Source organism: Erinaceus europaeus, chromosome 7, assembly GCF_950295315.1.
Source record: "Erinaceus europaeus chromosome 7, mEriEur2.1, whole genome shotgun sequence".
NCBI classification, from domain to species: domain Eukaryota; kingdom Metazoa; phylum Chordata; class Mammalia; order Eulipotyphla; family Erinaceidae; genus Erinaceus; species Erinaceus europaeus.
In genome coordinates, this window is record NC_080168.1 from 43774382 (window position 1) to 43786833 (window position 12452).

Genomic DNA, 12452 nt, shown 5'->3' on the forward strand with positions numbered 1-12452 from the left:
AACTCTAGATGAAAGTCTGTGAGAAAATACACAGATGAGATTCACATATGCAGCAGGTACACGGTACACAACAAACAGCAGTGATTGCTCTAGTATGTTTTAGCCACAGTTCTAGTATGGGTGTCACGACAGACCCATAGCACTGTTCCACTGATACTTTTCTTTTTTTAACCAGTGGGGGCAGGGAGAAAACCACATTTTTCTTTCCTTTTTTGCCTCCAGGGTTATCACTGAGGCTCAGTGCCTGCACCATGAATCCACTGCTACTGATGGCCATCTTTTTTCCATTGTTGTTGCTGCTGTTGTTGTTGTTGTTGTTAGATAGGACAGAGAGAAATTGTGAGAGGAGGGGAAGACAAAGAAGGGAGAGAAAGATATACAACTGTAGACCTGTTTCGCCACTTGTGAAGTGACCGCCCTACAGGTAGAGAGCTAGGGGCTCGAACTGGCATCCTTGTGCAGGTCCTTGTGCTTCAAACTATGTGTGCTTAACCCACTTGCTGTGTTACCAATCCCCCCACCCATACTTAATGGAAAGAGACTTTAAAAACACATGATACATAGTTTCAAATTCACTTACCTAGACATGAGTACAAGCCTTGACTTATCCAAGCTAATATGGCAAGGGTTATAAGGTCTCCAAAGCTAGCAGCAATGGGTGTGGCTACATTGTCAGGGTTTATGCCAGTCTTCTTTGAACCAACGATAACCCCAACCATTATTATTCCTAAAAGAAAGCAAAGAAACAAGCAGCCCATCAGTTCTAGTTAGTCTGCTTAGATAAGCTGACTAAAGTCAACAAGAACATTTTACTTTAATGCTTTGCAAAATGCCTTTTGACAAATTCCAAGTGGAAATCATAGGGATTTGAAAAATTCATTTATAGAGACCCAAGTACCCAACATGAGATAAAAGCAAAGCTAATGTTTTAAATTTAATGACATGCAGGCCTTAGACAATATATGTGTGCATCTCAAACCTTGAGATTGCATTTAAACCCTCAAATAAAGTCTGAAAATGTCAAAGAAAGGTGAGTCATTTATATAAACAGCAACTGGGAAGAAGACCAAGCAAAACAGTGGTGGTCATAGACGTTTGCCTCATCTTATTACTTAAAAGTGTTGAAGTATTGGCAGGAAGGCAGTAATTAAATCTCGAACACTGGAGGTCAGAACACAAGAGTCATTGTAAAAGATTTTATTTGAGCCTAAAATTTTCATGAAACTACCACTAAAGAACAGAAAATGAAAGTGTGACTTTGGGGGGCTGGGTGGTGGCACACCTAGTTAAGCACTCATAATATTATGCACAATGACCCAGGTTCAAGCCCCCACTCCCCACCTGCAGCAGGGACACTTCATTAGTGATGAAATAGGTATGCAAGTGTCTCTCTTTCTCACTCCCTTCCCTCTCAATTTCTCTCTATCCTATCAAGTAAAATTGGAAAAATGACCACCAGGAGTGGTAGATTCAAAGTGCTGGCACTGAGCCCCAGCACTAACACTGGAGGCAAATTAAATAAAAATAAAGGAAGGAAGAAAAGAAAAAGAAAATGTGACTGCATGCTCGTACTTCTAAAACCCTATTTCCTTGATTCATAGCAATGGGAAAAAAACTATCAGATTTCTCTCCACACCCAACTGTGTAAATTTTGTCATGCCAACACTCATTAAGAGGGTGCAGAGCAGAGGAAGTTTAAGATTAGCTCATTTAAGTTGCCAACCACAAATCAACACAGAAGCTTAAATATGACCATATAAGTGAAAACTCAAGATTCTTATTGCATTTTTCCATTTTATTAAAATTTTATTTGATAGAGACCGAGAGAAATCTACAGGGGAGGGAGAGACAGAGAAGTAGAGAGAGAGAGACACCTGTAGCACTGCTCCACCTCTCATGAAGGCAGGTGGGAACCAGAGGTCTGAACTGGCTCCCTGTGCATGGTAACATGTGCACTCAACCAGATATGCCACTGCACAGCCCCACCCCACCCCACTCCATCTTTGCCTGCTGGGACTTTTTGCACCAGTGTGATTCCACTGCCACTCCCAATGGCTTCTCTCCCGTAACACAACATTTTCAAATTTCAGATGGAGACAGGGAGGGAAAGAGAGAGGGAGAGGAGAGACACCATAGCACTGCTCCCCCATTCAGAAAGCTTCCTCTTGCTTCAAGAGCTCAGTTTACTTAGATTAGCAGTGCTCCCGTGTAGTGGCAGAGACTTGAACCTGGATCCATGTGGATGGTAAGGTGTGTACTCAACAGACTGAGCTATCTCCTGGCCCCCACATTTTCAGTTGATTTGCTGAAATAATGTTATACACAACACTGTATAATCTAAGGAGTACATGTTCACACCCTTTCAAAATATATGTAGGCACACCATCCTCATCACCAAAGTACCAATAACACCCCTTCCCCCATACACACACACACACACACACACACACACACACATACACACACACACACACACACACACACACACACACACACCCCACAACCTTTACTTCTTGCTCCCTGTCCCTGCTGGTGACCTCAGTTCTAAAGTCAGAATCTAAATGTTTGTTCTGAGTTGGTCTTATCTGTTTCTTTGCTTTGCTTCTTTATATTCCACGAGTGGAATTATCTGGTCTTTGTCTTTCTCCTGGCTTGAGTCACTAGCGTCCCCACTCCCACCACCCCACAGCTCCATTCATGTTGCTAGAAATGACAAGAGTTCTTGTTTTCTTCTGGCTGAGTGGTACTCCAATGTGTATGAACATATCACACCTTCCTTAACCCCCACCCTCATCTGTATCTGGACACCTGGGCTGTTTCCATACACTGTTATTATAAATGGTGCTACAGTAAACATAGTTATTTATATATCTTCTTTAAAATATTTAATTTATTTAATGGACACAGAAATCAAGAAGTGTAACAGTGATTCACCACTCAAGAAGCTTTTCCTCCTTCACGTGGGGATTGAAGCTTTGAACCCGGGTCCCTGAGCACTGTAACACATTTGCTCTACCAGGTGTACCACCATCCAGCACCTATATATATATTTTGAATCATATTTATCTGTTCTTTATATGAATACATAGAAGTACAACAGCTAAGTCATACAGTAGTCCAATTTTTAATTTATTTTTTGCCGGCACTATGAATCCACTGCTCCTGGTTGCCATTTTTTTCAATTAATGTTATTGCTGCTGTTGGTGGTGGATAGGACAGAGAAAAATTGAAAGAGGAGGAAGGGGAAGATAGAGAGGGGGAGAGAAAGATAGACACCTGCAGACCTGTTTCACCACTTGTGAGGCGACCCCCCCCCCTTCAGGTGGAGAGCCAGGTGCTCAAACTGGGATCCTCGTGCTTCATACTATGTGAGTTTAAACTGGTATGCTAACACCCAACTGGCGAATTTTAATTTTTTGAGGACGCCCCCCCAGACTGTTTCCCATATAGATTTTATCAGTTTGCATTCCCATTAACTATATACAAGGGTTCCTTTTTCTCCACACTCTTCCTATTTCAGATCTTTTTGATAAAGGCCATTCTCATAAGTGTGAGATGATTGTTCATTGTAGTTTTGACCCAGGTATCTCTGAAAGTAAGTAATGATAGGCATTGATTCACACACTTGCTGGCCCTTTGCATGTTTTCTTATAGAAGTGTGTATTCAGATCTTCTGTTCATTTTTATTTATTTATTTATTTTTTGCCTCCAGGGTTATCAATATATATATATATATATATTTCATTTTTAGACTGAAAATACTTCTAAGTGACAATATTACATAAATACTATTATATATCATAACACACACAGTTTTTCAATGGAATACTATCCTGAAAATTTTAAAAGATGATATTGTATCATTCAGGATAAAATAGATGGGACAAGTGAAAGAAATAAAGAAGCAAAAGGTAACTAGGGAATGCTAGCAATCAATCATCAGTGGAATAAAGACAACTAAAGCAAATGAATTTGCAAAAAACAATACAAACAAACAAGCAAAAAAAAAAAAGACTTCATGAATCTGATGGGCAGGTGGTACAGAAACCTCTGAGATTTTAATTTTGTAAACCAATTATAACTTCTGCTATGTGTACTGTAAACCATTAACCTCTACAATAAAGTGGGGGGAAATAATAACTTCTGAATCTTTAAAGTTCCAAAGTTAACAATATGCTGTGTGTTTTGTTTTGTTTTGTTTTATCAGAACATTGCTCAGCTCTGGCTTATGGTGGTGCTGAGGATTGAACTTGGGTCTTTGGTGCCTTAAGCAAGAAAGACTTTTTTGCAAAATCATTGTGCTATCTCCTCGGCCCAACAATATGCTGTGTGAAGGATAGGATTCTATTTGCACTGCCACAGAAACTGTGAAGAAACTTTTTGAAAATCTGAAACTTTAAAAATGTTAACATAGGCCCTACTTTTGAAACTCAGAATTCCTGGAATGCTTATGACTCAGATGACAAGCCAGGAAGTTCCTTGCATAATTTCCAGAAAGGAGTTTCCCAATTAATTTAACTTAAGTGAAAACAAACAAGTACTAGGTTATTTTTTTAAAGGTCTCGCTTGGGAACTGTACCAGACTACCTAATGCCAGGAAGCAATCTCAGAATATCTGTTCAGGGGCTGGGTGGTGGTATACCTGGTTGAGTGCACATGTTGTTGCAATGCTCAAGGACCCAGGATCGAGCTCTCAGTCCCTGCCTGTAGGGGGGAAAGCTTTGCAAGTGGTGAAGCAGTGCTGTAGGTGTCTCTCTATCTCTCTCCCTGTCTTCTCCTTCATCTCAACTTCTGGCTGTCTCCATCCAGTAAATAAATAAAGATTAAAAAAAAAAAAACAGCAAAGTGAAATAAGTCAGAAACACAAGGATGAATATGGGATGATCTCACTCTCAGGTAGAAGTTGAAAAACAAGATCAGAAGAGAAAAGACAAGTAGAACCTGAACTGGAATTGGCGTATTGCACCAAAGTAAAACACTCTGGGGTGGGCAGGGGGGAAGAGTACAGCTTGAAAAAGGATAACAGAGGACCTAGTGGGGGTTATTGTTATGTGGAAAACTGAGAAATGCTTTTCATGTACAAACTATTGTATTTACTGTCGAATGTAAAACATTAATTCCCCAATAAATTAAAAATAACAACAACAACAACAAAGAAAATCTGTTCGACACAGAGGCTTACATATAACAAATAAAGATACATCTAAAATATTTTTAAAGTGAGCCAGGCAGTGGCTGAGAGCACATGTTACCATGAGCAAGGACATGGGTTCAAGTCCTCTGGCCCCACCTGCCAAGGAGCAGCCTCATAAGCAGTGAAGCAGCTCCCTCTCCCTCCCCCTCCCCTCCCCCCTCCCTCCCCCTTTCCCTCTCACTGTGTCTCCCTCCCCTCTCAATTTCTTTCTGTTCCATCTGATAAAACAGAAAGAAAAGGGGAAAAATTGAAGGGCAAAAAAAAACCAAAAAAAACTTGCTGGGAGTAGTAGTCATCCTGCAGGCACCGAGCCCCAGCTGTGAACTGGTGGCGATTAGATGAAACTGATAAATAAAACCAAATAGATATCTTTAGGGTTTGTAGAGGGATAATTGTGGATCTTAAAAGAAAGATAAATTATCACTAAGTTAAAAATTGCCAACATGGAAATAACCGACTTGAAAGTAAGAATCTCTGGAGCAGACGTATGTGAATGTGTACACATGTACTTACCCTGCAGAAGGGATGCAATGAAGGCAGTTGCTACACTGCTAGAGCACAAAAGTATGGAATGATGAAGGTAGTATTTTCCCTCTGGAATCCAACCCAGAATAATTGCTGCCACAGCTGCCAGAAAACCAACAACAGTTGCTTGAACCTAAAAAAAATATATATATATATATATATATATTTCGTATATAATCCAACTGAATTATTCATTTTAACAATTTTGTTTATATTTTAAAAGATCCATTCATTTAATTATTATTGGTTAGAGACAGAAATTGAGAGGGGAGGGAAGGGGAGGGGAGCATAGAAAGGAAAAGAGGCAGAGACACCGGCAGCCCTACTTTACCACTATGAATTTTCTCCCCTGTAGGTGGGGACTATGGGCTTGAACCTGGGTTCTTGTGCACTGTAATGTGTGTGCTACCACCTGGCCCCCTGAATTATTCATTTTGAAATGACATTTCTTTTTCTTTTCTCTCTTTTCTCTCCAAGGTTATAGCTGGGGCTCAGGGCCAGCAATACAAATCCACTGCCACTATAAAAATAGTGGTGGCCACTATTTTTTTTTTATTGGATAGGGAAGAGAGGAATTTAGAGGGGAGGGAAAGATAAGAGATAAAGATAGACACCTGCAGTCCTGCTTAACCGTTTACGGAGCTTTCCCACTGCAGGCGGGGAGCTGGAGGCTCAAACCCATATCCTTGTACTTCGAACTGTGTGTTTAACCCATTGCACCACCACTGAGTACCTTGAAAAGACATTTCTATTTTATTATGTAAATATACATATGAGAAGTCAGAAGAATGCATTATACATGTCAAGTGAGCTGCATTACCATTCAAAGAAGCCACCATATTAGCTTTAATATCCCTGAGAGAGAACCAAACTGCCCTGATCAGATAGCAATGAGTACAGAAGGTGGTCCAAGAATCTGGTTTTTAACAAGTACCAACTGTGATGGTGTAATCTACAGACCAGTCACAGAAAATACCAATCTTAAGACTGAAAGGTACTCAAGTCACACAACTCAAGTCTGCGTTGGCAAGAGAATGGATTTTCTTTTTTTTTTTTTTTTAATTTATTTCTTTATTGGGGAATTAATGTTTTACATTCAACAGTAAATACAATAGTTTGTACATGCATAACATTCCCCAGTTTCCCATTTATCAATACAACCCCCACTATGTCATTTATCATCCTTCATGGACCTGTATTCTCCCTACCCACCCACCCCAGAGTCTTTTACTTGGGTGCAATACGTCAATTCCATTTCAGGTTCTACTTGTGTTTTCTTTTCTGATCTTGTTTTTCAACTTCTGCCTGAGAGTGAGATCATCCCATATTCATCCTTCTGTTTCTGACTTATTTCACTCAACATGAGTTTTTCAAGGTCCATCCAAGATCGACTGAAAACGGTTAAGTCACCATTTTTTACAGCTGAGTAGTATTCCATTGTGTATATATACCACAACTTGCTCAGCCACTCATCTGTTGTTGGACACCTGGGTTGCTTTCAAGGAGAATGGATTTTCTAAGAACATGATATAAATTTGACTCCTGGCTATACCACTTAATCTTGTTGCAAGTTATTGAAATTCTTTCATTCAACAAGTATTTATTCAGAATCTGCTGTTTTGTTTGAATAACAAACTGTCTGCTGTTTTGTTTTATATAGAATGGTCAAAATTGACTTTTCCCCCTGCTTCCACAGAGGTTTTGGTGGGTGAGACAGAGACATTTAATAATAGTAATTTAAAATATTTATTTATTTATCCCCTTTGGTTGCCCTTGTTGTAGTTATTATTGTTGTTATTATTGATGTCGTTATTGTTGGACAGAATAGAGAGAAATGGAGAGAGGAGGGGAAGACAGAGAAGGGGTAGAGAAAGACAGACACCTGCAGACCTGCTTCACTACCTGTGAAGCGACCCCCTGCAGGTGGGGAGCTGGGGGCTCGAACTGGGATCCTTATGTTGGCCCTTGAGCTTTGATCCACGTGCACTTTACCCGGTGTACTACTGCCCAATAATAGTACTTTAAATAATAGTAATAAACTTCACCAATAATCAAATCCAAAGTTAGTGCTATTAAAATACTAGCTTTTAATTTGTAAAACAATAACATTGAACTTGAGAGTGATTTTTTCTGAGGTAAATCAGATTAATTCTATAAATAAAGTACTTTCCACAGTGCTGGTACAAAGTAACACTAAAAAAAAAAAAAGACAATTAAAAAGTGACACTCGGGAGTCGGGCGACAGCGCAGTAAGTTAAGCGCACGTGGCACAAAGAGCTAGGACGAACGTTAGGCTCCCGGTTTGAACCCCCGGCTCCCCACCTGCAGGGGAGTCGCTTCATAGGCAGTGAAGCAGGTCTGCAGGTGTCTTATCTTTCTCTCTCCCTCTCTGTCTTCCCCTCCTCTCTCCATTTCTCTCTGTCCTAACTAACAACGATGACATCAATAACAACAACAATAACTACAACAACAATAAAAAAATTACATGAAAGACGGGCTGGGAGTATGGATCAACCGGTCAATGCCCATGTTCAGCGGGGAAGCCATAACAGAAGCCAGACTTTCAACCTTCTGCATCCCACAATGACCTTGGGTCCATACTCCCAGAGGGTTAAAGAATAGGAAAGCTATCAAAGGAGGGGATGGGATACAGAGTTCTGGTGGTGGGAATCGTGTGAAGTTGTACCCCTCTTATCCTATGGTTTAGTCAATGTTTCCTTTTTTTAAATATTTATTTATTTATTCCCTTTTGTTGTTCTTGTTTTGTTGTTATAGTTATTATTGTTTTTATTGATGTCATTGTCGTTGGATAGACAGAGAGAAATGGAGAGAGGAGGGGAACAGAGAGGGGGAGAGAAAGACAGACACCTACAGACCTGTTTCACCGCTTGTGAAGCAACTCCCCTGCAGATGGGGAGCTGAGGACTTGAACCAGGATCCTTACTCCAGTCCTTGCGCTTTGCGACATGTGCGCTTAACCCACTGTGCTACCACCCAACTCCCCAATGTTTCCTTTTTATAAATAAAAAATATATTTTAAAAAAGTGACACTAGTGGTAAAATCTTAAAAATCCTATTAGTAGAAAGTTAGAACTAAAAGAAACTCTAAAGGAAACACCTGGTACACTGATTCTTTTATGTTTGTTTATTTTAGCACAATATTTTTAACATATTTCAAGCTTTCAGACAATACTTAAATTTCTGTATTGTCTCATAATATTTTCACAGTTGGCTTTTTATAAACAGATTCCATTACTGCCTGCCTCATAAAAGAAACACTGTTGAAATTGGAACATACATACATCTATGCCCTTCTTAGGCAAATTTGCTGCCTTACAAAGCCCAGCATGCACATGTGTATTGTAAACCCTCTCAACACCAGGATCAAAATCAGAAAAGATCAGAGGGCTGAAGAGAACCCTGTCTAGTCACAATTAGTATCCTCAATGTGGAGGCAACAAAACTGAAGTACATAAAAGATAAGTTCTGGTGGTCTAGGAGGTGGTGCAGTGATAAAGCTTTGGACTCTCAAGCATGAGGTCCTGAGTTCGATCCCCAGAAGCACATGTGCCAGAGTGTGTCTGGTTCTTTCTCTCTCCTCCTATCTTTCTCATAAATAAAAAAAAAAAAACTTTAAAAAAAATGGTAAGTTCTGATGCAAGGTCCCATGGACAGCTGGAATTCTAATCTGAAGCTTTTCTTGTTTGCTGTGACAGCATGAGTGAACTAGCATTGAAGGAAAATTCATATATAATATGTTATTGGGGCCAGGTGGTGATGTACCAGGTTGAGTGCACATGTTACAATGCACAAGGACCTGGGTTCAAGCCCCTGGTCCCCACCTGTGGTAAAGCAGTGCTGCAGGTGTCTCTCTCCCTCTCTACCTCTCCTTTCTTCTCAATTTCTGGTTGTATATATCCAATAAATAAAGATAATAAAGTTTTAAAAATATTTAAATGAGAGAGACAGAGGGTTGGGGGGGAGGGACAAGAGCATTGCTCAGCTTTGGCTTATGGTGGTACCAGGAACTGAACCTGGGACCTCAGAGCTTCAGGCATGAAAGTCTTTTGCAAGTGGTCCGGGAGGTGGCGCAGTGGATAGAGCACTGGACTCTCAAGCATGAGGTCCTGAGTTTGATCCCCGGCAGCACATGTACCAGAGTGATGTCTGGTGCTTTCTCTCTCTCCTCCTATCTTTCTCATTAATAAATAAAATGTTTTTTTTAAAAAAAAGAAAGTCTTTTGCAGAACCATTATGCTGTCTCCCCAGACCTCAAAGAAAATATAGTCATCAGTGCAGTGACTGTTAACATGGTGACATGGACTCCTTGCATAATCTGGCCCATGTTTCATAGGAGAATCTTCTCTCCGCTAGTCATAGATGCACTAAATCTTTAGAATTTCTATATGCTCACAGACTTTCTGAATCCAACTGGAATTCAGGGATCCAGGGTTAAAAAAAAAAAAAAAAAGAAGCCATTTGATCCTATAATAAAATAATGAAAGAGCCAGGGCTAGCTATAGTCTTTAATTACAGCTCTGGCTGATTATCATACACACATTAAGAACTGAGATTCAGACTGTCCATGCCATAGTGGCTGTTCTGGCTCTCCAAGAAGCTCAACATTTTTGTACTTTGATTCAAGAGGACAATAGTACCCAGAAAGGTAAATCAACCAACAAAGGTTATAGTTACTTAATATTCAGAGGCTAGATCTAAGACTTCCTTATTTCTTTTTTTTAATATTTATTTATTTCCTTTTTGTTGCCCTTGTTTTTATTGTTGTTGTAGTTATTATTGTTGTTAATATGTTTACCATACGGCCTCTTTGACCTTCTACAACTCCATTACTATTGGAACTATTCAGCTCGTCAACGTATATAAGCCTCCCAGTGCCTCATGGGATAACGAGGTCCTGCCTAGCCCGAATCACTCAGCCGTTTACGTTGGAGACTTTAATAGTCATCACCAAGACTGGGGATATTCCTCCACTCGTGCTGACGGCTCTATCTTAGCCAACTGGGCTTCAGCGAATAACCTCTCCCTATTATACGATCCCAAACAGCCAGGCTCTTTTCACAGTGCTAGATGGAATAAAGACTCGTCACCCGACCTGTGCTGGATTAGCACAGTCAACGGCCAAGCCTTTCCCGCTACGAGACAAGTTCTCAAGATCTTCCCGCACAGTCATCACCGCCCAGCTATCATCCACATTGGTCTCCAGCTCCCACTGATTCTGTGCTCAGAGAAACTAAGATGGAACTTTCGGAAAGCAAACTGGCGTCTGTTCAGTGATCTTACCAACAAATCTATTCCTGCAATTCCAATTAACTCTATCCCCTCTGAAGATTCCTACAGGTGCTTCCGCCAAGCCATCTTCAAAGCAGCTTCCCAAGCCATTCCTCGTGGGAGACGTGCTAACTATACGCCTTGTCTTGATGCTGAATGCGAGCAACTACTAAAGCAGTATGATGAGTCGGGCGACCAGATGTGGCTGACCATCTCATTGCCTCCCTGGATGCAGCACGCCAAGCCCGCTGGCAACAACTCACAGAAAGTCTGAACTTCACCCACTCAAATAGGAAGGCCTGGAAGCTTCTTCACAGACTGGGTGCCGGTAGCCAACCCCCTCCCGTCTCCCATTCTCCCGTATCTCCAAACTCAGTGGCCAGTCACCTAACTCAAGTTGGACGTGCTAAGATCGACCCAGTCTGGAAAAGAGAAATTTCACATGAATGGTCATCCCACTTCCGGTTATCTTGTCCATCTCCAAAAATCTCTCCCTTTACACTGTCTGAACTGGAAGACGCTTTGAAGAGGGTTAAACCGGGAAGAGCTGCTGGCTATGATAACATCACCCCAGAACTCATTCTTAACCTGGGTCCCGCGGCAAAGAAGTGGCTCACATCTTGGAATCTGAGTCTATGCCCAAAGTTTGGCGTCGTGCAAAGATTATAGCGGTTTTGAAACCAAAGAAAGACCCAACACTGGCCGCCAGCTATAGACCAATTTCTCTCCTCTCCGTGTGTTACAAACTCCTTGAGAGGCTGCTTCTGTCACGTATTTCTCCTCTTACAGAGAAATTCCTATCACCTGCCCAGGCTGGTTTCCGCCCAGGAAGATCTACCTGCGAACAAGCCCTGGGCCTCTCAACTTACATTGAAAATGGATTCCAGAAGAATTTAAAGAGGGGTGCTGTCTTTGTTGATCTCACAGCAGCCTATGACACGGTCTGGCACCGTGGTCTCCTAGTCAAGATCTCAAGATGCCTGCCTCCATGGGTGGCCAACACTATATCGTTTCTTCTCCAAAACAGAAGATTCCGGGTGCATCTAGGTGACAAGTCTAGCAGATGGAGGGAGACTTGTCTCAAGTGGCCTCCCCCAGGGCTCTGTTCTGGCTCCTACGCTATTTAATATTTACATCAATGACCTCCCAGAAACTTCTTCAAGGAAGTTCATCTACGCCGATGACATCTGCTGTGCAACTCAGGCATCCAAGTTCGACATCCACGAGGAAACACTCACGAAAGACATGTCTCTGATATCTGATTACTGTAAAAAATGGCTACTAATCCCTAGCACTGCAAAAACGGTATCATCTGTTTTCCATCTACACCATGCCTCGGCCTCGCGTGAGCTTAATGTGCAGCTTGGCGATATGAGAATCCGGCATGAAGCCCAGCCAGTCTATCTTGGCGTTACTCTCGATCGCACTCTGTCATTTCACGAAC

General features: G+C 41.3%; 1 protein-coding gene across 4 annotated transcripts in view; it reads right to left on the reverse strand.

Annotated features, from left to right (window-relative positions):
• Nucleotides 1–12452, reverse strand: part of SLC41A2 (solute carrier family 41 member 2) — a 158145-nt gene that overhangs the window by 70368 nt on the left and 75325 nt on the right. For 3 of the 4 annotated variants that reach the window (XM_060194328.1, XM_060194327.1, XM_060194326.1), the window contains exons 5-6: nt 5708–5852; nt 581–727 (exon numbers count right to left, since the gene is read on the reverse strand). In XM_060194328.1, coding sequence (XP_060050311.1) covers nt 581–727; nt 5708–5852 — 292 coding nt within the window. The remainder of the gene's footprint in view (nt 1–580; nt 728–5707; nt 5853–12452) is intronic. The other variant, XM_060194329.1, reaches the window with a different exon arrangement.